A 24,764-nucleotide genomic window follows, 5' to 3' on the forward strand; every position below is an offset into this window, starting at 1 on the left:
TGCTAGCCTTGAGCAAAGAGAAGCCAGGGACAGTGCTCAGGCCCTGAGTCCAAGGCCCAGGACTGGCAAAAAAAAAAAAAAAGGCAGATCTGCTTGTTCAGTCTGCAGAAGACATCTCCAGAGAAACCCCACTGCCCCCTTTTCTGGGATGTGGGGAGTGGCAGAAGCCAGTTTTCCTTGGTCAAAGAACTCACTCATCCCTTTCCACTTTGATTTCAATGAATGAGTTCAAGTCAGGACAGCAGGTTTTATGGGGTTGGTCAAAAGATGGGGAGATGGGTCCATTGTCATGGCTTCCCTCCTCCTCCTCCTCCTCCTCCTGGAAGTTAGGGTTATACAGTTCTGGGGGAAGGAGCTGGGCCTCAGCAGAAGGCAGTCTGTCTGAAGGAGGTCCGTACACACGGTTGGCTTTGGTGCCATGCTTCGAGTTGGCGTCCAGGTGGTAGCAGAGCTGTGTGAGGCGCTGGGCCCGGAACCGAGGAGGGCGGGCCACCCACACGCCTGGCTCGTTGAGACTGTCCTCCTCGTCGGACATCAGCTCTTCTGTCACGTCCTTCCACAGGTGCTGGTCCTCAGGCCCAAAGTGCCGCATGATACTGGATCGGTTGGCAAACAGCTACGGTAGGACCCCCCAAAACAGAGATCAGGAAGAGAAGCACAGACTGGGGATTTGGGGAGTGGGCGTACGTGGGGAAGCAGGCCGTGTCAGACCCAGCCCTTAAGCTCAAAACTGGTTTCCCTCCACCTCCGCCTGCCCAGCCTCAGACGCCATGACCTCTCGCCTTCCCCGCGATGGCTGGTTAAGATTCAGGGCTTGGCATTTTTTTTTGGGGGGGGGCGCTTGTCCGAGGACTTGAACTCAGGGCCTGGGCGCTGTCCTTTAGCTTTATTGCCCAAGGCTGGCGCTCTACCACTTGAGCCACACTTGCGTGCGTGTGTGTGCGTGTGTGTGTGTGTTTAATGGGAGACTCTCCTGCCCTGGGTAGCCTGCTGAGCAGCTAGAATCACAAGAACGAGCCACGCTTGACCAGCTGGCTTTCGCATCTTGAAAGGAGGCCTAGACCCCTACCCGGTACCGGCGGCTTCGGAGTTTCTTCTCTTCTTTCTCCTTCAGGCCTTTGAAGGGGTTCAGCGAGTTGCGGTACTCCCGCCTCTTGGTGAGGAAGTAGGCCACGCAGGCTCCTGGGGAGGGGACGGGGAGTGAGCCACAGAGCCCGTGGGCGCGCCCTTTGCTCTTCTGCCCTCACAGGGTTGGGCGGAAGGCCGGCGTCACCGTCACTCACTACGAAGGCAGTGGCGCGTCTGGCATGCACAGCAGCGTAGGATGGGCCTCCGCAGTCGGGTCCGGATGAGCACCGTCTCCCACACCGTCTCCTCCCGCGGACCTCCCACGGAAAACAACTGCCGCCCAGCGCTAACTCCACCTTATTACTGCTCTGTTAGGAGATATCAATCACTGCTTCTTTTTTTCCTTTACTGGTATTGGAGTTTGAATTCAGGGCCTGTGCTCATTCAGCTAGTGCTCTACCACTTGAGCCATGCCTCCGCCCTTGCTTTTTGCAGGTTGATGGATTTGTATCTCATGGATTTGTATCTATCTGAACGAGCTTTGAAACATGTATCTTCCAGATCTCAGCCTCTTGAGTAGCTAGGATTACAGGCATGAGCCACCTTGCCCAGCTTCAAGCACTTTTTCTTTTTGTCAATTGTGGGGCTTGAACTGAGGACCTAGGTGCTGCCCCTGAGCTCTTTTGCTCGAGGCTAGGACTTTACCACTTTGAGCCACAGCGCCACTTCTGGCTTTTTCTGATTATGTGGTGCTGAGGAATCGAACCCAGGGCCTCATGCATGCTAGGCAAGCACTCTACCACTAAGCCACCTTCCCAGCCTTCAAGCACTTTTTTAATAGAAGCTTTCGTAATATTCTATCAGTGGTGGAAAGCAACATAAAAGAGCAAGGAAAGCAGAAAACTCGGGACATAATATTTAGGGACTGAAGGCCTACTTTCTGATCTCAGATATAGACCCTGCATAAACATAATGTATGAGGGTATCCTGGCCCTTTCCTTCTCCCATTTGCCTTTACAACTCAGAAAGGAAATAAAAGGCAATTAATTTTTTTTTTTTTGGTCAGTCATGGACCTTGAACTCAGGCCCTGGGCTCTGTACCTGAGCTCTTCAGCTCAAAGCTAGTGCTCTACCACTTGAGCCACAGCACCACTTCCAGTTTTCTGGTGGTTAATTGGACATAAGGGTCTCACAAACTTTCTTGCCCAGGCTGTCTTTGAACCTTGATCCTCAGATCTCAGCCTCCTGAGTAGCTAGGATTACAGGCGTGAGCCACTAGTGCCTGGCAATAAAAGGTAATCTGAAGTAATCCTATAAATAAACCATAGGTGAGAATAACAGTCCCCTAAAAAAGAACAAGTTTTGGGCTGGGGATATGGCCTAGTGGCAAGAGTGCTTACCTCCTATACATGAGGCCCTGGGTTCAATTCCTCAGCACCACATATACAGAAAATGGCCAGAAGTGGCGCTGTGGCTCAAGTGGCAGAGTGCTAGCCTTGAGCAAAAAGAAGCCAGGGACAGTGCTCAGGCCCTGAGTCCAAGGCCCAGGACTGGCAAAAAAAAAAAAAAAAGAACAAGTTTTGTTTTGTTTTACTTTGTTTTTTATCTTTTTTTTGGGGGGGGGCGGGCTAGTACTTGGCCTTGCACTTGGGGCCTCAGACTCTTGCTTGGCTTACTTCACGCAACGTTTGTGCCCTACCACTTGAGCCATACTTCTGCATCTGGGTTTCTGCTGGTTAGCTAGAGCTAAGAGTCTCGTGGACTGTCCTGCCCGGGCTGTCTTCAAACTGTGGTCCTCAGCTCTGAGTCTCCTGACACGCTAGGATTATAGGCAGGAGCCCCCAGCGCCAGCTTCAGAAGAGTTTTAAAATGCACTATCTTCAGTGCCTCCTCCCCTGACCTCGGTGCGGGAGGGGAGGGGACGAGGACAGTTTTCCTCACCTTTGAGCTCCTTATCCGTGTAGTTGTGGGGACTGGTGACCAGCTCCTGCTTGAGCTTTTCCAGGAGGAACTTCACGACGGAGATGTTCCAGGAGGACTTGATGCTGCCGGAGGAGAGTGCGGATGAGGCAGGCGGCTTGTGAGGAGACACCGAGTAGAGCCACCCAGCACTCATCAACCAGGTGCCACCTTCCTGGGCCTAACACGGATGCCAGGGGCAAAGGGAGGGGGAGGCGGAGGCCTCCCGCGGTGCGGCGATTCCCCTGCTTCCCTCTCCTCAGCAAGGTGCCCTGCCATCTTCTTCCCTCAAGACACCATACCTTTCAGACCCATTGAATCTCTTGTCATTGGTGATATGGTTATGCACATTGTGGACCAATTTCTAGGAGGGGAAAAAACAAAAACAAAAACAGAATCAAGCCAGGAGTGGATAGAACGACACCCCTCCTCTGGCGCCGATGATTAAAAGGCATTGTCCTTGTGGGACTCCGGTCTGAGTTCTTTCCACAGCCTTGGTACCACTTTTGTATAGACCTCTGCTTAACCAGCCAGCCAATCCAGGTTGTGTGTGTGTGTGTGTGTGTGTGTGTGTGTGTGTGTGCATGCGCCAGTCCTGGGGCATGAACTACGGTCCTGGGTGCTGTCACTAGACTTTTTTTGCTCAAGAACAGCACCCTCCCACTTGAGCCACATCCACGCTTGTGGGGGTTTTTTGGTAGTTAATCGAAGATCAGTCTCACAGCCTTTCCTGCCCGGGCTGGCTCTGAACCATGATCAGATCTCAGCCTCCTGATTAGCTATGAGTACAGGCTTGAGCCGCTGGTACCTGGCCCACAGTTGTATTTCTAACCAAGCCTTCCCTTACCCCCTTTTCTTTTTTCTTGCCCAGGACCAGAGTTTGAACTCAGGGCCTGTGCTTGCTTGGACCTTGCTTGCTCGGCACGCGCTCTACCCCCGGAGCCACATCTCCAGCTCTGTTGTGTGTTATCTTGGAGGCAGAATCCTGTGGTCCTTTCTGCCTAGGCATTGAACTTTGAACCTCGATCCTCTGATTTTCAGCTTCCTGAGTTGCTAGGATTACAGTATGAGCCACGAGGGCCCCTCTTTCCCTTCCCACATTGCCTTTGTTTTTGGCAAATTCTTTATTTTAATATTAACATTAAAAAACATAGAGCAGGTAACAAACAGTAGAAATGTATCCAATGCCTAACGTATGAAACTGTAACCTCTCTGTACAACAGTTTGACAATAAAAAGTAAAAAAAAAAAAACAACATAGAGCACAGAAAAGGAAAAAAAAACATAGAGCAAGGACACAGAAATCCCACTGTTGTGTTTTCAAAGCAGCGTACAAGGATACATACAATGACAAGATGTTTTGAATTTGCTTAACTTCAAACCCTAAAATGGGAGAAGGACCTTGTAGGTCAGGGTAAGGGGACAGCGAGGTAGACCTGGGAGGTGGTCAGCCCAGAGCCTTGGTTTTACTCCTGCTTGGAGACTTCACCCCACCAGTCACCCTACTCCCACCCCCACTTTTTATTTGTTTGTTTTGTTTTTTGGTTGTTTGTTTTGTTTTGTTTTTTTTTTTGGCCAGTCCTGGGCCGTGAACTCAGGGCCTGAGCACTGTCCCTGGCTTCCTTTTGCTCAAGGCTAGCACTCTGCCACTTGAGCCACAGCACCACTTCTGGCCATTTTCTGTATATGTGGTACTGAGGAATCGAACCCAGGGCCTCATGTATACGACACAAGCACTCTTGCCACTAGGCCATATTCCCAGCCCCCCACCCCACCCCCCTGCTTTTTAAAAATGTGTGTCAAGTCAGGCACTGGTGGCTCACGCCCGTAATCCTAGCTACTCAAGAGGCTGAGATCTGAGGATCCTGGTTTAAAGCCAGCCCAGGCAGAAATCTCCATGGGACTCTTATCTCCAATTAATCAGCAAAAAAACCGGGAGTGGGGCAGTAGCTCAAGTGGTCAAGTGAGAGTCTTAAGTGAAAAAGCCAAGAGAGAGCTCAGGGTCCTGAGGTCAAGCCCTGGTACTGGCATATACACACACACACACACACACACACGGTGACACTGTTCTATATTCATAGTGATGTATGAATGTATGTATGTATGTATTTAGATTAGGTCTCACTACACAGCTTAAGTTGGCCTCGAACTCATGATCCTTCTGCCTCAGATACCCAAGTACTGGGATTACAGGTGTGTGCTACCATGCTCAACTTTATAGTTATTTTACCTCTCAGAAATCCAAATGTAAGGCATCACAGAGGAATGTGTGAATGCTGCAGGAAAATTTTAGGAGAGTTTCCAAAGAAAGAAGGAAAAAAAGAGTTGTGTGTCTTCCAACTCAAGTGGCTTGGAAGAGAGCAGGTGATAAAAATCAAACCAGTCTTAAAGTGACAAGGGAAAATGATCTCAACAATAGGAGTTAAGACTGTAAAGGCTCTGGCTCACCTACCTCCTGAGTGAACTGAGAATAAACATGCTCTCCAAGGGCTTGCTGGACTGGCCAGCCTCTCGGGGAGTGAGGGGTGGGGTTTGGGCCTTTTGGTGCACAGGGTCTCCATCAAGAACCCACAGGAGCCCAGAAGGCTAGAGAGACGCCTCTTGGGTTGGAACAGTAAAGATCTCCCACTTTCCTTGCACTGCCAACCCACAGTCTCGCACAGGAACAGTCTGTTTCTTGTTTTTAAGACACAGTCTCCCTAGGCAGTCCAGACTGGCCTTGAGCTTGTCATTCCCACCTGAGCCTCCTTTGTGCTGGAATCACAGGTGTGCCCCCACACACAGCGCCTAGGAGCCTAAGTTAGCCTTTTTTTTAATCAGTACTGGCGGTTGAACTTAGGGCCTGTGCTTGGTTAGACTGGTGCTCTACCACTTGAACTGACTCCAGTCCTGGTTTTTTTTTTTGGTAGTTATTCTTTTCTTTTTTAAATTAAATTGTATTGACAAGGTGATGTACAGAGGGCCTCATGTATACAAGGCAAGCTCTCTTGCCACTAGGCCATATCCCCAGCCCTTTGCTAGTTATTCTTAAGACAGAGTCTTGCCTGCCAGGGTGACTGAGCCTTGTCTGAGCTCCAACCTACTTCTTTATGTCTGAACCCCAATCTGCTACTCTAGGCTTCACAGCGTTTCAGACACACACTCTATCCTCAGATCTCAAAGGTCCTAATGGGATTACAGGCTCGAGCTCCAACTTGCTTTCTGTGCAGAGGGGAGCCTCATGGACTTCGCTGCTGGGCTGGCCTGGACCTGCCACTGTCCCGATCTCAGCTTGGGATAACGGGTAGACGCCTCTGCACACTGCTGCGAGCTGAGAAAAAGTCTCAGGAATTTTCCTGCCAGAGCTAGCCTTGAACTGCAGTCCTCCATTCTTAGGGCCAAGAAGTTAGGATTACAGGTGTGAAGGTCACCATCCCACACCTGACTTCAGTTTTTTTTTTTATTTTTTTTTATTTTTTATTTTTTATTTTTGGCCAGTCCTGGGCCTTGGACTCAGGGCCTGAGCACTGTCCCTGGCTTCTTCCCGCTCAAGGCTAGCACTCTGCCACTTGAGCCACAGCGCCGCTTCTGGCCGTTTTCTGTATATGTGGTGCTGGGGAATCGAACCTAGGGCCTCGTGTATCCGAGGCAGGCACTCTTGCCACTAGGCTATATCCCCAGCCCCCTGACTTCAGTTTTGACTTTTTAAGAAACTGTACTGAGCCAAGTGCCGCTGCCTCGCGCCTGTCATCCTAGCTGCTCAGGAGGCTGAGATTTGAGGATCGCAGTTCAAAGCCAGCCCCGGCAGGAACGTCCGCGAGACCCTTATCTCCAACTAACTACCAGAAAACCGGAAGTGGTACTGTGGCTCAAGTGGTAGAGTGCTAGCCTTGTGCACGCCCAGGCCCAGAGTTCAAGCCCCAGGACCGACAAAAATAAATAAATGAAAAAAAATTGAACTGACTTGTTGAAGGCCACTGGCCTGCAGAATGACTCGCTTCCTGGATTTGCCCTGTTGCTTCTTCCCAGTGTCCTTCAGTTTGTTTCTCTGTCACAGAACTTGCTGTAAATGGCAAGTCATAGCTAATATTTCTTTTTTTAATGTGTGTGGTGGGGGTGAGAAGCAGCTAGAATATATTCTGGGCCCCCTAACGTGCTACTAGCTATACTAAGACTGCTTCTAGGAAATGGGTAATGGTCCTTATGACATGCTTACATTTGCTGCTTCAAATGTACATTGTACAATTATTTGAAGAGAAGAAGAAGCAGCTGAGCCAGTAGCTCATGCCTGTAATCTTAGGTATTCAGGAGGCTAAGATCTGAGATTTGTGACTCAAAAGCCAGTCCAAGAAGAAAAGTATGTGAGACTCTTACTTCCAATTAATCAGTAAAAAGCCACAAGTGGAGCTATGTCTCAAGTAGTAGTGTAAGCAAAAAGCTAAGGCATAATACTTAAGTTCTGAATTCAAGCTCTAGCTTCAACAAGAAAGAAAAGAAAGGAGGAAGGAAAGAAAGGAAGAGAGAGACAGAGAGAGAAAGACTCAGCCTGGCATGGTGGTACACACCTATAATCCTAGCACTTAGGAGGTGAAGACAAGAATGTTGAGTTTGAGACTTTTCTACGTAACATAACATGATCTTATCTGAAAATAAATAAATAGCTGTGTACTGGTGGCTGGTGCCTATAATCTAGCTGCTCAGGAAGCTGAGGTCTGAGGCTCTTGGTTTGAAGCCAGCCTGGGCAGGAAAGTCTGTGAAACTCTTATCTCCAATTAACCACCAAACAGCCAGGAGTGGAGCTGTAACTCAAGTGGTAGAATGCTAGCCTTGAGCAAAAAAGTTCAGGAGAGTTGCACAGGCCCCGAGTTCAAGCCCCAGGACCAACACATGAAAATAAATTAATACTGTAAACGATGTGCTATATATATGTGCTATAAACCTGTTACTATATGATCATCAGTTTTGTTTTGTTTTGAGCCAAGCTCTTGCTAGGTAGCCTAGGCTGTCCTGGAACTTATGATCCCGAGTCTCTCAACCACTGGGATTATAGTTGCATGCCACCGTGCCCAGCTGCAGAAGACTATTTCAGGCATTCTGTGGTGGGCGGCAGAGCTCGACACTGGCCCTGTCAAGCGCAATAACGGCAAGCTTGATGAACAAATACACTCTCTGGTCCACCAAGGTCTCCGAAGGAGAGAAAGAAGCCGGGTCAACCCATACCTCTCCTGAGTTTCATTTTTTGGTGGGGTAGGAGTGCAGGTGCTGGTCTTAACCCCAGGGTCTGGGCAATGTTCCTGAACCTTTTTAAAAGCTCAGGCCTGGCACTCTACCACTTGAGCTATAATTTTATTCACTGATGGCTAATTGGAGACAAGAGTCTCCTGGATTTTATTGCCCAGGCTGGCTTTGAACTATGATCCTCAGATCTCAGCCTCCTCAGTAGCTACGGTTACAGGCATGAGACCCTGGCACTCAACTCAGGAAAAGTTGATTTTATATGGATTATAATGATTACATTTATTTGCGATTCAGACACTCAGGCTTTGGAGCATCCCTTCAGGTACGTTACTAGCCATAGGAGCAGCTCTCATGCATGAGAGAAGCTAAGCTCATCCCTTGTTCTGCTTACTTGAGAGGCCCCTAAATGTAACCCAAACTCACAATGAGGGTTGGAAACAAGTCTGTACTGATTGTGAATGCTGCCTTCCTGAGGGAACAAGAATTTTCAGTGAAAAGCTGAATCAAGTGAGCCTGGTACCTTGACTTACAACTGTAACCCTAGCTTCTCAAGCTCATGGTTTGAAGGCAGCCTGAGCAGCCAGCACGGCTGCCTTCATGAGCCTCTATCTCCAAAACAGCTGGAGAAAAGCAGGCCTCAAGGGGGCGGGCAGCAGCCAAGAAAGCAAGCTGACTAAGCAGGAGGCCCTGAGTTCAAACCCTAGAGCCACCCCCCCCCCCCAAAAAAAAAATCCCCAAACCACCACAACCAAAACAAATCAAAAGAAAGGGTCAGCAAGAATAGGATGTCTGTGCTTGATCTCGTGGTATAAACCTGCAGTGCCAGCACTCAGGAGGCTGAGGCAGAAGGACAGAGAGTTCTAGCCAGTGTGGGCTACATGGTGAGATCCTATTTCAACAAACAAACTAACAGGACCTCTCTGAAAAATGAAAAGGAAAATGGAAACAATATAAATAAAGAAGGCCTTAACTTTTACTAAGCATGTCACAAGAAGAAACGGATCAGAGAGTCCGACAGGATTTCAGTTGTAGTTAGGTGGCCTGGCTTCCATCCCCGACGGGGACTGTGTAGTTGTTGCTGCCCCGTGGGGTTGGACACCACGGCTCATGCCTAAAAGCCCAGCTACTTGGGAGGTGGGGATCACGATTATCATGGTTTGAGAGGAGCCCAGACAAAAAGGGAGCCCCTACCTCCACCCATAAGCGAGGGCATGGTGTTTGCTTTCTGTGGTCCCTTCTACAGGGAGGCCTAGATAGCTGTCACTTCCCATCGGCCAATATGCAGAGAGTGGAAATGTCTTAATCAATAGGGGCATTGCATGATGAATAGAAAGAAGCTTTGGGGGTGACACTGGTCAAGAGGCATTGTACTCATAAATTTGTTGAATCCTTTGTACAGCTAGTTAAAGAGAATAAAATATAACTTTTAAAAGATGCACTGGACACACAAATGGACATAATAAACTGTAACCCCCTTGTACAACTATTTGAAAATATAAAAATAAAGAAATAAAATATTTAAAAATCTTAAAAGAAAAAAGAAGCTTTTGGAAATAGAACTGACTTAAAAGACTGTGACCACTCCTGAAGAAAGTTTCTCTACTTTTGCATATGATATATATATATATATATTTTTTTTTTTTTTGGCCAGTCTAGGGCTTGAACTCAGGGCCTGAGCACTGTCCCTGGCTGCTTTTTGCTCAAGGCCAGCACTCTGCTACTTGAGCCACAGCACCATTTCTGGTCTTTTCTATCTATATGTGGTGCTGAGGAACTGAACCCAAGGCTTCATGTATGCGAGGTGAGCATCTACCACTAAGCCACGTTCCCAGTCTATGATTTGTTTCTGTACTACCAGATATAGGCAAACACTGTAGCACCTGAGCCACACCCCAGGCTCCTGCCCTCAGCAAGACTGAGCAGGGAACGGTGGGGCTAGCATGTTCCCTGGAGGCGGCTCAGCAGAAGACCTGGCTGCACTGGCATTCTCCCCATCCTCCACCCACCTACCCACCAAAGAATGGAACAATTAGAAAACGTTTTGCGTCCTCTGGGGCAAAATTACTCCAGGTTGGAATTACTGTCCTACAAGATCTCTAAGACAGGACGGGCTGCCAGGCTGGGAGGGAAGAGGGGAGTCCCAGCTCAGCAGGGTGTTCTAGAGCTCCGGTTTTTGCAAGACCTTGGAAGTCCAAGTTCAAGTTGTCTCTTCCCTGGCTGCCAAGAGCTCTTGCAATGACTAGATTCTCCAAACCTCTATTCGGGTTATGGAAATACTGGGAGATGTCATGCCGTTCTTCTCTTTTAAGAGACAATAATTGGGGGCTAGGGATATGGCCTAGTGGCAAGAGTGCTTGCCTCGTATACATGTAGCCCTGGGTTCGATTCCCCAGCACCACATATATAGAAAACGGCCAGAAGTGGCGCTGTGGCTCAAGTGGCAGAGTGCTGGCCTTGAGCAAAAGGAAGCCAGGGACAGTGCTCAGGCCCTGAGTCCAAGGCCCAGGACTGGCCAAAAAAAAAAAGAGAGAGAGAGAGACAATAATTTGGGCAGGGGCTGATGGCTCATGCCCGTAACCCGAACTACTCAGGAGACTGAGAGCTGAGGATTGTGGTTTGAAGCCAGCCGGGGCAGACAAATCTGAAAGACTTACTCCAATTAACTACCACAAAGCCAGAAGTGCAGCTGTGGTTTAAGTGGCAGAGTGGCAGTCTTGAGCAATAAAGGGGGGACAGTGCCCAGGTCCTGAGTTCAAGCTCCAGGCCATAAGTTAGAGAGAGGGAGAGGGAGAGGAAGGAGGAGGGGGAGGGAAGGGGATGGGAGGAGAGGGAGAGGGAGGGGGAAGATAACGTTCTACCTAGAAGAACCTAAAAGCTGATCTGATACAGAGGCACGGCTTATACCTAGGGCGACACTGTAGTCCTATACTCTAGGCTTCTAATCAACTCACCCCCTTCACTCTTCACTTATCTTTCCAGACAGGAAAGGAAAAAGAAAACAAGAAAAGGTGGAGATGGAGCTCACTTACTGAAAGTACCAGATCCCGCTTGCGCCTGGAGTTCTTCTGGCCGCTGCCTCTGATCCTGCACGGAGAAGCGGTGAAGCCGGGCGCGGGCCGCAGCTCCCCGGTGCTGCCGGGGCCCGGCTCCTCCAGGACGGCGCTCAGCAGGTCCTCGGTGCGCGGCGCGGGGAGCGTGCTGCCGTTTTCTGGCCCTGGCTCTGAGGATGCCCGCTGGATAGCCAGCTGTGTGGCTGGTGAGAGCTGCTTGGCATAGGCAGGGACCAGAACTCGCTGTATCGCACCCTCGGAGGCCACGTATTCCTCTACCAGCTAGGAATGTAACACAGAAGTCTATTAGCCAGGCAGATCTGTGCAACCATCATTCTTAGGCCAAGAATGGAGGCCTGCGTGGAGAAGAGGGCACGCAGCGGTCTTCCGTGGTCAGGGCTTGTTACTCTGAGTCTCCTAGAGAAGCAGGGGCCAACTACTTCTTGTGTGCACGGGGCCAGTGGTGTGGGGTTGTTGCCACAGGGCTGTCTACACAAGCAAGGTATGTGTTTTATGTTCTTTTTGTGAGTCATTTATAGTTTGCTCTAAGTATAAGAAACCTAGCCAGGTAAGTGTTTTGTCCATGAGGGATTAGAGAGGAAGTGTTGTCAAGAAAAGGAAACCGGGGCTGGGGATATGGCCTAGTGGCAAGAGCGCTTGCCTCGTATACATGAGGCCCTGGGTTCGATTCCCCAGCGCCACATATACAGAAAACGGACAGAAGTGGCGCTGTGGCTCAAGTGGCAGAGTGCTAGCCTTGAGCAAGAAGAAGCCAGGGACAGTGCTCAGGCCCTGAGTCCAAGGCCCAGGACTGGCCAAAAAAAAAAAAAAAAAACAAGAAAAGGAAACCACTCAAGAATAGGAGCAAGAAAATTAAATTAAATTGCAACAGTAAGGAAGGGCGTGTAGTTCAGGGATACAGTACTTGCCTAGTAAGCCACGGCCCTGAGTTCAAACCCCAGTACGGCCAAAAAAAAAAAAAAAAATATATATATATATATATATGGAGAGAGAGAGAGAGAAATGAGAGCAAAGTAGGAAGAGTCAAAGCCTAGAGAGGATGGCTCGGCCTCCCTCCTCCCCTGTGCGGGGCCAGTCTGCGGCCTCCCCCTGATCGTGGCCGACCCAGCCATCCAGCTGGCTGCCTCTGCCCTCATTCAAGGACACACAGGGCAAGGAGAGGAAGGATGGAGGGAAGCAGAGAGGGAGGGAAGGAGGGAGGATCTCTGCAGCCAAGAAAACAAAACAGTGAAAGGGGGGTGGGGAGGAACCACACACCCAGAACAAAGCGGGGGTGAGGCTGAGATTTATAGACCCGTGAGCAGCTATTCTGCACTGTGAAATCTAATTCCATCTTGTCGGTTTGGAAGCCTCCCTGACTGGAAGAACCCACAGCTCAGGGCCTTGCCCGGCCGGGGACTCTCCTGCCACTGAGCGTCCTGACCATGCATAGGTGAGCTGTGGGGACCGCTGCCTCGCACAGCTGTGTCTGGGAGAGGGCAATGACCAGCCAGTTGCTGCCGTAAGGTGGCATCTATGGGAAAGAATTTTCCACTTGCTCCTCAGATCTAGCAGATGGGCTGGGAGTTTCTCCTCCACCCTGTGTGTTCTGGTCTTTAAAGCCTGTTGGAAGGGGAGGAAGAAGAGAGGGGGCAGATGAAGAGAAGGGGAGACGCGACAGAGCTCCCGCTGGCTCTCGAGCGGTGACACAGCTGTTAGGTTCCCTTCTGTAGGATCTCTCTAGTTGCTCCATCTCTTTTTCGCATTTCATGTGTGACATTCTGCAGTTCCTGCTCTACTCTGCCAGGATTTCCCTGCTCACGGGGCCCTCGAGCAGTAAAGGAACTAAAGCAGCACAAATCTCTATGTCCTTCTCTGCTGAGAAGTTGTGATGTCTCCTGCGTGGCTCTCCTTCTTCCAATTTTATTTCCTCTTCCCCCTGCTTCCTGCCCCTCCTCTCCTAGTCATTTACATGGCGGGTCTTCCCTTCGCACGGGTTCACCTTCTGCTCCCCGCCACGCGGCCCTCTCTCCTACTGAGCAGGCTCTTGGCAAGCAGAGGCCCATGATAAAATATGAATGAGCCGTCTGTGCCGGCAGGCGTTCTCCCCGGGAGGGGCAGCGACAGCTGCGGGGAGAAGATGCCGTGGGGAGCTACAGGGAGGGAGGGAGGCCACCCCACCCCCTCACGCCCTGGGGGAGCGGCCTCCCGCCGGAGCGGACGGGCTGGGCCACCTGTCTGACTTCCCATCCCCACGAAAGGCGAGGGCTGCGGGGAGGCCGGGCCGGCCTCGCGCCCCTGCGGGGCGGTGTCCCCGAGGCCCGGCCCTCCACCACGCGAGCCGAGCCCCGTGCCCCGCTCCCTGCCGGGGGCGTGGAGAGGCGCCTCCCTGGGACGCCGGGCCTCGGGGGGCGCCGGGGAGGGGCCGGGGGGACGGACGGGGCGGGCGGGCGGCCGGCGTACTCACGGGATGGGGCAGCGGGGGCCCCGGGGCGGCGGGGGGCCGGGCCTCCCTCGGCGGGGCCGGGAAGCCCCCGGGCGCCCCGGCCTGGGCGGCCCCGAGCTGCCGCAGCTCCTCGATCACCACCTGCACCCCGCTGCCCAGGCTGTCGCACTCCTCCTCCCCGGGGCTCTCCTTGACGGGCGCGGGGGGCGCGGGGGGCGCGGGGGGCGCGGGGCCTCGGCGGGCGGGGGCGGCGGGCTGGGCGCGCGGCCCGCCCGGCCCGCCCGGCCCTCGGCGGCCTCCGGGGCCTCGGCCCCGCGCCGCCGCCCGCCCAGCTCCTCCTGCAGCCGGCCCAGCAGCTCGTGGTTGGCGCGGGCCAGGCCCAGCGCGGCCTCGGCCAGGCCCACGGCCTTGTCCACGCGCTGGTAGATGGCGTGCAGGAGCTGCTCGGTGCCCTGCACCGCCAGGCCGTGGCCCGTCACCGTGATGGGGGTGCCGGCCTGGGGGCTCCCGGCCCGGGGCCCCGAGCCGCCCCCGCCGGCCTCGCTCTTGCACGCGCAGCAGCAGCAGCGGCTCTCGCTGCCCCCGGGAGGGGAGAAGAGGATGGTGGCGCTGAAGGACATGGCTGCCGCGGCCCGGGCCGGGGGCTTCACCGCTGGGTCTCTGGCCGGGCGGGCAGGCGAGCTGGGGTTCCTGGGGGGTGGGCTGGGAGAGCCAGTGAAGGAGAACACGGTCCAAGGATGGCCTCCCCTCCGTCCGGGGGAACGGCACCCCGGGGCCTGCCCCAGGCCCAGGGCACTGCCTCCCCTCCGTCCGGGGGAGCACGGCACCCCGGGGCCTGCCCCAGGACCCCAGGGCACTGCCTCCCACCAGATCAGATCCCATCAGATCGGGAGGAGGACGAAGGTCTGCACCCCCCGGACCCCAGGGCACTGCCTCCCACCAGATCAGATCGTGAGGAGGATGAAGGTCTGCACCCCCCGGACCCCAGGGCACTGCCTCCCACCAGATCAGATCGGGAGGAGGACGAAGGTCTGCACCCCCCGGACCCCAGGGCACTGCCTCCCACCAGATCAGATCGTGAGGAGGATGAAGGTCTGCACCCCCCGGACCCCAGGGCACTGCCTCCCACCAGATCAGATCCCATCAGATCAGGAGGAGGACGAAGGTCTGCACCCCCCGGACCCCAGGGCACTGCCTCCCACCAGATCAGATCCCATCAGATCGGGAGGAGGACGAAGGTCTGCACCCCCCGGACCCCAGGGCACTGCCTCCCACCAGATCAGATCGGGAGGAGGACGAAGGTCTGCACCCCCTGGACCCCAGGGCACTGCCTCCCACCAGATCAGATCGGGAGGAGGACGAAGGTCTGCACCCCTCCTCCTCCCCCACCCCACCTAGCACCGGCCTTTCACTGCCGTGGCATCGCCTCTGAGGAGTTCAGAACATGTCCCCTGGGTGACAACCCAGGCAACCGCACGGGCAAACACACGGGACCACCCGCCCAGCCCGCACTCCACAAAGGAACCAGGCAGACAGGCGGTGGCTTTCTCGAGCCCAGAGGAAGACATTAGAATCCAGGCCTTGCTATTTGCATGTTCGGGTGACACAATTGATCATGACCCTGCCTGCCTGTCTATAATTTTCATAAGGTGCATTCAGAGTAGGACTCCTCAATCAGGACCACAATGTGCACTAGGGCCCCACTGCCCCCCCCCCCCTTTTAGGACATCATGAGTGCTCTGGGGGTGGGGACAGGGAAAGGAACTGAAAGGCTGGGTCACAGAACTGGGCTGGAGTGGGGCGGGCTGTTCTCTACCTGTGGATCTCCAGCTCCCTTGAAGCCACAGGCCTGTAGCCCATGGGAATCACGTCAGGGACTGATCTCCATTCCTCTGATTTCTTAAGAGAAGAACTAGGGGCTGGGAAGGTGGTCTAGCCGTACAGTGCTTGCCTAGCATACAGGAAGCCCTGGGTTTGATTCCTCAGTACCACATACACAGAAAAGGCTGGAAGTGACACTGTGGCTCAAGTGGTAGAGTGCTAGCTTTGAGCACAGAGAAGCTCAGGGACAGTGCTCAGACGCTGAGTTCAAGCACCAAGACCACCAAAAAAGAAATATGCTCAAGTCCAACAGGAATATCTGTGCTGATACTCCACCCTCATGACCCCCGCTACTCCCCCCCCCCCCCCCGCACCAGTGGCTCATACCTATAGACCTAGCTACTCAGAAGGCTAGATCTGAAGACTGAGGTTCAAAGCCAGCCAGGCAGGAAGTGAAACTATGCAGGAACTGGTAAAGTACCAACTTTGAGTGATAAAAAGCTAAGGGAGTCCGGTACTGGTGGCTCACACATGTAATCCTAGCTACTCAGGAGGCTGAGATCTGAGGATGGGGATCTGAAGCCAGCCTGGGCAAGAGAGCCTCTGAGAGATGTTTATCTCCAAATAACAACCAAAAAAAGCAGAAGCAGAGTGGTGGCTCAAGTGGAAGAGCATTAGCCTTGGGCAAAAAGGTTCAGGGACAGCGCTCAGGCCATTTCTCCCAGCCCCAGGACTGGGGCACATGCAGACGGGCACACACATGCACACGCGCGCGCACACACACACAAAACAACCCCCCCACAAAACCTAAGGAACAATACCCAGGCCTAACTTCAAACCCTTCTACTTCCCTGATGGATGTAGTCCTAGCACACACACACACACACACACACACACACACACACGCATGTGTATGTATATGTGTGTTAAACCAAACTGCCTCTCTCTTTTTCAATTACTGTAGTTAAGCACCTAAACTATTCCAGGAGGGAAAAAAAAAAGACAGTGATAGTGAAGGTTTGATTTGTACCACTGAGAACACTCACAGACACTCAATAATTACTGTCATTTTCTAAATGATACTTGATTATAGAAAAAAGAATTTGGGCTGGGAATACGGCCTAGTGGTAGAGTGCTCATCTCATATACATGAAGCCCTGGGTTTGATTCCCCAGCACCACATATATAGAAAAGACCAGAAGCAGCGCTGTGGCTCAAGTGGTAGAGTGCTAGCCTTGAGCAAAAAGAAGCCAGGGACGGTGCTCAGGCCCTGAGTCCAAGCCCCGGACTGGCAAAAAAAAAAAAAAAAAAAAAAAAAAAGAATTCTTAGCTGGGCGCCGGTGGCTCATTCCTGTAATCCTAGTTACTCAGGAGTTGAGATCTGAGATTGCAGCTCAACGCCAGCCTGGGCAGAAAAGTCCGGAGACTCTTATCTCTGAAAAAACTGGAGATAACTGGAAGTTACCACTTCCAAAACTGGAAGTGGCTCTGTGGGAACGCTAGCCTTGAGCTGAAGAGCTCAGGAACAGCGTCCAGGGCCAAGTTCAAGTCCCACGACCAACGAAAATATAAAAATACAAATAAATAAATAAAAAGAGGATTGTTCTGCCTGAAGCTGTGACAAAACCTTAAGTGTGTTTACAAACTCCCTGAAAGATAAATTTCTATCTTACTCAGTAAATTATAACATCATAACTAAAAAAATAAAAGAGGAGGTTAGGAGAATTTTATACAAATTGAGGTTTGAGTCTTTTGCTTTTTTTTTTTTTTGAATCAGCAATCTCATTTTAGAAATAGGCAATATCAATGCCTCTCAGGTCCCAAAAACATAAATCTGACAATGCATTTTAATTACATTTGGTTATTAAACAATAGTCGTTAATTTGCTCTTTCCATCCTTTATATGGGAGAATTACTTCTCCATGCCAGATACTCACTTCTTGCAAGAACTTAACTCAAAGCCATTTGTAGCTTTGCTGTCATTACAGTTACTGGAAGGCATAGCTAAACGTGATGCTAAAGGTTAAACCAAATTAAAACTAAAGGTTAAAGGAAAGCGCTAAGCGAGTGTATGTCAATTTGCAGATGAATTATGGATGTAATGTATTTTTTTCCCTTCCTAAATAAGGGCCTACACTGCCCTTATTTATTTGAGATTTGAGTGGGGTTTTTTGTTGTTGTTGTTAAAAAAACAACTAACATGCAAAGAATTTAGTCTAAAACTTACAAGACTGCTGAGGAAAGGAAGTTATTGCTGTTTGTTCTTTGTGGGGTTTGTTGTTTTTTGGGTGTTCTGAACACTGGGCCTGGTGCTGTCCCTGAGTTTTTGCACTCAAGGATGGTGGCGCTCTACCACATGAGCCACAGCTCCACTCCCATTTTTCTACTGGAGGTAAATCTCATGGATTTTCATGCCTGGGCTGGCTTTGAACCATGATCCTCAGATCTCAGCCTCATGAGAAGCTAGAATTACAGGCCTGAACCACTGGCACCCTGTGACTGAGAAAGATTTCCTGAAAAAGCCAAGCTCTCGGGGCTGAAAATATGGCCTAGTGGTAGAGTGCTTGCCTTGCATACATGAAGCCCTGGGCTGGATTCCCCAGCACCACATATATACAAAATGCCAGAAGGGGTGCTGTGGTTCAAGTGGCAGAGTGCTAGCCTTGAGCGAAAAGAAGCCAGGGACAGTGCTCAGGTCCTGAGTCCAAGGCCCAGGACTGGCCAAAAAAAAAAAAAAGCAGAAGAAAAAGAAGCCAAGCTCTGGGGGCCAAGAATATAGCTTAGGGGTAGAGTGCTTGCCTTGCATGCTTGAAGCCCTGAGTTCAATTCCTCTGCGCCACATAAACAGAAAAAGCAGGCTCAAGAGGTAGAGTGCTAGCCTTGAGCAAAACAAAGCCAGGAACAAAAAACAAAGAAAAATAAATAAATAAATGTGGGGTTAAGCTGGGCACTGGAGGCTTACACATGTAATCCTAGCTGAGATTTGAGGATTGCAGTTTGAAGCCAGCCTGGCAGAAAAATCCCTATGAGACTCTAAATTAACCACTCAAAAATGAAGTGGGGCTGTGGCTGAAAGTGGTAGAGCATTAGCCTAGAGCAAAAAGGAGCTCAGGGAGAGTGCCTGGGCCCAGAGTTCAATCCCCTGACCAACAAAAGTAAGTAAATAATTAAATATGGGATTAAAGGTATTGATTGAGGGCCACAATGAGACAAAGATAAGGCAGTTGAGAAATGCAGCAATATGTTACATATTAAAGTGTGATGTACATTTCTGAAAACAACTGAGTAGGTCTGAGAAACAAAGCACAAGAGAAGGTCAGAGCTACAATGGAGATCTGGGGTCATTAGCAGGAGACTTAGTGTTGAAGATGACTGTGTGGAGACGCTCCCTCCAAGAGTGTCAGGAGCTGAACCCAAAGGCCAAGGGCAGCCCTTCAAGCTTATCCAAGGAGTGGGCTTCATTAAGAGAAACTTGGGGCTGGGAATGTGGCTTAGTGGTACAGTGTTTGCCTAGCATTCATGAACCCTCAGTACTACAGAAACAGAAAAAGCTGGAAGCTCAAGTGCTAGCCTTTATTTTGGGGGGGGGGGGGGCTAGCACTCTATCACTTGGGCCACAGCACCACTTCTGACTTTTTCTGTGTATGCGGTACTGAGGAATGGAACCAAAGGCTTCAGGCATGCTAGGCAAGCACTCTACCACTAAGCCAGTTGCCAGCCCTAGAGTGCTATCCATGAGCAAAAGAAGCTCAGCAACAATGCCCAGGCCCTGAGTTTGAGCCCCAGGACTGTAAAAAAAAAAAATATATATATATATGTATATATATATTAATTAATTAATTAATTAATGAGAAACTTGCAGCTGGATGCCAGTGGCTCATCCCTGTGATCCTAACTACTCAGGGGGCTGAGATCTGAGGATTTGGGTTCAAAGCCAGCCTGGGCAGGAAAATCCCTGAGATTCTTATCTCCAATTAACCACCAGAAAACCAGAAGTGGCACTGTGGCTCAAAGTGGTAGAGTACTAGCCTTGAGCAAAACTGCTCAGGGACAGCTCCCAGACTGTGAGTTCAACCCCCACAAGAGAGAGAGAGAGAGAGAGAGAGAGAGAGAGAAACTTGGTGGGTGCAGGTAGCTCATTAGCTCATGCCTAGAATCCTAGCTACTCAGGAGGCTGAGATATGAGGATCACGGTTTGAAGCCAGCTTTGTCAGGAAAGTCTATGAGACTCTATCTCCAATTACCCACCAAAAAGCCAGAGGTGGAACTGTGGCTCAAGGGGTAGAGCACCAGCCTTGAATGAAAAAGCTCATGGACACTTAAGTCTTTGGTTCAAGCCTCAGTGATAACACGTGCATACATACACACACATACACACACACACAAAGAAACTTGAGAAAAGAATGGTCAGCAACAGGGAAGAAATTAAGGGTTCAATACCCAAAGTAGAGAAAGTAGTTGGAATCAGCTGTGTGACAAATGCAGGAAAGCCATTTTAAAATAGAAAATTTAGGGCTGGGGATATAGCCTAGTGGCAAGAGTGCCTGCCTCGGATACACGAGGCCCTAGGTTCGATTCCCCAGCACCACATATACAGAAAACGGCCAGAAGCGGCGCTGTGGCTCAAGTGGCGGAGTGCTAGCCTTGAGCGGGAAGAAGCCAGGGACAGTGCTCAGGCCCGGAGTCCAAGGCCCAGGACTGGCCAAAAAATAAATAAATAAATAAAAAATAAAATAAAATAGAAAATTTAGGCTGGGGATATGGCCTAGTGGCAAGAGTGCTTGCCTCGTATACATGAGGCCCTGGGTTCAATTCCCCAGCACCACATATACAGAAAATGGCCAGAAGCGGCGCTGTGGCTCAAGTGGCATGTGGTGCCGAGGAATCAAACCCAGGGCTTCATGCATGCTAGGTAAGCACTCTACCACTAGGCCACATTCCCAGCCCACATTTTTTTTTTAATTTGGTGACTAGGGATTGCGCCCAGGGCGCCAGGCATGCTAGGCCAGTACACACTTTCAGCTACACTCCCAGACCTCTCGGTCCTATATTTTGTTTTTGAGACAGGATCTACCTAATTTTGCCTTGGGCTAACCTCAAACTTAAAACCTCCCTGCCTCCAGTCAGAGTAACTGGGATTACAGGCACGAGCCACCACTTCTAGCTCAGATGTTACTTATTTTTTTATTCACAAAATATATAACTTATCTTCTTTCTGTAGTGCCAGGGTCCCATGCAGGCTAAACACCTTCTCCTCTACTAAAGCTATTCTTAACCCAACTGTTTACCCGAAACTAAGATTTAGATTAGAGGAGGTGGCGGGATTACTCATAATCTGAAGCAGGAGCTTTAGTTCCAGGCCAGCCTAGACAACCTAGCAAGGCTGTCTCAGAAAACAAAAACAACCCCCCAAAATCAATTGTGCACTGGTGACTCACACCGATAATGGTAGCTATGAGATCAGAGGATCAAGGTTGAAAGCTAGTCCCTAGCAGGAAAGTGAGACTCCATCTCCAATTAACGAGCCAAAAGCCAGGTTGGAGGTGAAAGCAAAACAAGTATGAAGTTCTGAGCTCAAATCCCAATACTTGCAAACAAAATTAAACAGTCAGAACAATAAAACCAAGAGTTCAGTTTTTTTGGAGGAAAAAAATATAGAAAAAGCTAAACTTGACTGTCATGTAATAATGTGCATGACTTTTACAGACTCTAGAACTTTTAGAAATGGGTGTGAAGATCTACAATTATATGAGTTGCCAACAAAATAACAAGATGCCAAACTGGGGCTTGCACAGAATTCACTACTGGTTTAATTTTAGCCCATGTGAAATGAGCCTGGAAAACGTCCTTCTCAATATCAATAATCTTGATACTTTTTCATATTTAGATTAAAAAAAAATAGAAAACTCATCTCCTCTTAGACAGACAGTTCAGGGTGAGGCCGTCCATAATCTTAACTATCCCTTCCTCCCGAGTCACATGTATTTTTGTTAGGACTAAATATATCATATTCTTGGCAGCTGTCTGGCTTGCTTTTTCCCCATTTTGGGTTTGAATTTTCTGCATGACTGAATTCACCTCCAAACTACGAAAAAAATAAAAGTTTTCTCACGGCTTGATAGATGGGTATGATACGGTATCCCTCAGATGATCTATGTTCTTATAATGGGTCTTTGACTGGTTCAGGGTTAGGCTAGAAATGGACTTTTCTTCACTGTGACTGTGGAAAAGCATGGCAACTCATATCATAATTCTCATTTTAAGAGACAAAAAGGAAAATGAACACTGAAGGTTCCTACTGGCGTCGGTCCTGTTCTTCCACTTCAAGCTGCAACATGGCTCACTTGTTGGGAGATCCTCTCAAGCTCGTGTGCGTGTGCACGCGTGTGCAGACCCCGGGGCTTGAATTCGGGGCCTGGGCACCCACCCGTGGCCTCTCCACTCGAGGCCAGCCCTCCGGGCTCCGTGCTGGCTGGCTGCAGACGAGGACCCGCAGACCTCGGCCTCCCGGGGGGCTGGGGATCCCCGGCTGCGAGGCCTCACCAGCCGCGCCGGCGCGACCGGACGCCACCGTCCTTCATTCCCACACCCGGACGGGGGGTCCGCGGTGCGGGAGAAGAGAACACCCCGTGACCCGGTGCAAAGAGGGCCCCGAAGGCCGCAGGGGGGCGTCCACACCCCGATTCCCCGGGCGCCGGGCCCTCCGCACCCCGAGTCTCACGGCCCCCGCCGGCGAGCCCGGGGCCCAGGTCAGCAGGAGCGGCCGCCAGCCTCGCCGGGGCGGCTAAGGGGCCGCGAGCGCCCGCCTGGCGAGCCCACGCGTCCGTCTCCCCTCGGCGGCCTGGCGGACAGCCCGCCGCGTGTGCCCGCGCCGCCCCGGCGGCCGGCTCGGAGGCCGCGCGCGCCACCCGCAGCCGCCCGGAGGCCGCGGCGCCGGCCGTGTACCGGGCTGGCGCGCGCACGCGGGGAGGCCCCGCCCCGCTGGGCCTTCAGGCTCGCGGTGATTGGCGGCGGGGCGCCGGCCTCGGGACGCCATTGGCCGCGAGGCGCAGGCCTCGGAACGCCATTGGCCGCGCCGCCTAGTCACTCAAAGAGCCAGGAAGGGGGCCTGCTCGGGGAAGGACACGACGGCAAGGCTTTGGCCAGGCCGTCGACGCCATGTTTAGCTTGTTTTCCTGCCGGCTCGCTTTTGTTCTTGGCTGCTCACACAGCTGTGTGTACACGAACGGGCCCGGGCCCCGGCGCTCCGCCTGGACGCGGCGGCCCAGCCCGCGGGCGACCCCCCTCTCGTCTGTCTACCGAGAGTGAGGGCGTGGGGCGCGCGCCGCCCCGGGGGCCGCGGAGAGCCCCGTTCCGCGCCGCGCGGCCAGTCCCGGGCCGGGCGGCCGGCCGCGTGCGCGCCAGGGCCCGCCGCACAGACCGCACAGACCCCCCCCCCCGCCCCTAGACGGGCAGCCCGTGCGCCCTCCTCGCCATCCGTGAGTACACTCTGCGGAGCGCGGGCACCCTCGGCCCGACGCCGGAGACCCCGAGACCGGCGCCGGAGGCCAGGACAGCCCCGGCCCGGGGCGGGGGGGCGGGGACGCCGGGACGCCGATGGCCTTTTCCCTCGGCAACTCCCCCGAAGGGGCGAATCAGCTTTCCCTCTCCGGACCGACTCGCACCCCCCCCCCCGCCTCGAGCTCCCGCCCCCCCCCCGGCGGCCTCGCCCCCACCAGGCACGGTTCTTCTAAGTTGTACTCGACTGGGTCCCGTCCGCCCCCCGCGCCCCCCCGCCCCACCAGCTGTGGAGGTTTCCAAACAACTCCCAATCGATACACGACCATCTTGTCCAAAAGCCAAGCGAGCCCCCCTCCTGGACGAACGCGCCACCCCAGCCCCGCACGCGGGCCGAACGGACGCGGGGCCGCCGGGCCGCCGCGGGCGCCTCGGAGCCCCGGGGATCGCCGGCTCCCGACCCCGGCCCGCCCGGAAGAGCCGCACACGGGAGCCCGAGTGGAAGCGCCCGGGACGCCAGGCGGGGGGAGGGCGCCAAGGGCGACTCGGTTTCGTGGAACCCTCTTTCGATCGCCTCTGGGAACACAACAGAAACACATCCTAGGGTCTCCTTTTTTGCACACGTAAAACCAAACGAGAACTCCTGAAAGTACAACCTGGTGCGGCACATATACACATACGGTACGCAGACACAAAGAATACACTCCAATAAACCGGTCTAGGAACCACACGCGCGCACACGGACTCGTCCTCGTGAAATGGGGGGCTCCAGACACACCACCAGCCGGGCTCTCCCCGGAGAAGTTCGTGTTCCAGCTAGAGCACCCCCACCTTTCCAACCTCATGGCCCCCCGTCTGCCCCGGCCCGGCCGCTCGGTGTGGGACTCTGAGGAGGGTGTGTCAAAGGCACGCCACGCGCCTTCACGAAGGAGCCTTCCACCTGCCTCCTCCGCCGTGGCCCACGGGGGAAACGGACACGATCCCCTCCGCCCAGCGCTAAAGAAGGCTGTCTCCCCACACCTAGGAAGCCCTAAGTCCCTCGGCCGTAGGTTTACCGGTTCTTGGGGTGTGACAGTGAAGGGGGGGGACCTCTATGCATTGGACTGGAAACGGTGGCACACGGCCATCTTGCGTCTCCACTTCGGGGTGTACTCGACCCCTCGGCCGGGAAGAAGGAAGAGGAGGAGAGAGAGGAGAAGACGCGGGGGGCCGCGCGCGGACCCCCGCAGCAGGTTTCCTCACCCAGCCCTGCCACACGGCTCTAGTCGAGAGAGAAATGTTTACACACACACCCCGGAGCGAGGGGGAAATGGAAAAAGGATACCCGAAGGTCGTGTGGCTCTTTGTATTCGTGTGTGTGCACGGAGGAGGCCTGGCGCCGCCGCGCGGCAGGCCCCGCCCCGCCCCGGGCGCCCGCGCCGATTGGCTGCGCGACGCCCCGCCCGCGAGCACACGCGGCGCGCCGGGGGCGCCGGGGCCGGGGCCGGGCGGGGGCGGCCGGGGGCGCGGGGGGGGGGGGAAGGGGGCCTCAGGGGGGCCGCCCGCGCCCCGACCCCGGCCCCGGCCCCTCACGCTGCGCGCGCGTGTGCGTGTGCACCGGCTTGCGTTTGTTACCGTTCGTTGGCTCCCCCGCCCCCCCCCAGCCCCAACCGCGGGCGCGCCGCCGCCTGAGCCGCATCCCCACTGGCGGGGTTTCGCCGGCCCGGA

At 53.0% G+C, this 24,764-nt stretch overlaps 2 protein-coding genes across 2 annotated transcripts; one reads left to right on the top strand and one right to left on the bottom strand.

The window, feature by feature from the left end:
- Positions 1-24,534, bottom strand: C14H14orf93 (chromosome 14 C14orf93 homolog). The gene is made up of 8 exons (XM_048362802.1): positions 24,382-24,534; positions 14,005-14,441; positions 13,761-13,972; positions 11,273-11,575; positions 3,330-3,391; positions 3,010-3,113; positions 1,070-1,182; positions 1-616 (listed from the first exon to the last, which is right to left on the bottom strand). Exons 2-8 carry the CDS (start codon positions 14,357-14,359, stop codon positions 191-193), a joined length of 1,575 nt encoding a protein of 524 aa, XP_048218759.1. The 5' UTR covers positions 14,360-14,441; positions 24,382-24,534; the 3' UTR covers positions 1-190.
- On the top strand, positions 14,477-23,661 carry LOC125363591 (basic salivary proline-rich protein 2-like). Its single transcript, XM_048362869.1, has 4 exons — positions 14,477-14,831; positions 14,945-15,103; positions 22,043-22,501; positions 23,399-23,661. The coding sequence occupies exons 1-4, from the start codon at positions 14,477-14,479 to the stop codon at positions 23,659-23,661; spliced, it is 1,236 nt and encodes a 411-aa protein (XP_048218826.1).
- Positions 24,535-24,764: the final 230 nt, after the last annotated feature.

This window comes from Perognathus longimembris, chromosome 14 (genome assembly GCF_023159225.1).
Source record: "Perognathus longimembris pacificus isolate PPM17 chromosome 14, ASM2315922v1, whole genome shotgun sequence".
Lineage (NCBI taxonomy): Eukaryota > Metazoa > Chordata > Mammalia > Rodentia > Heteromyidae > Perognathus > Perognathus longimembris.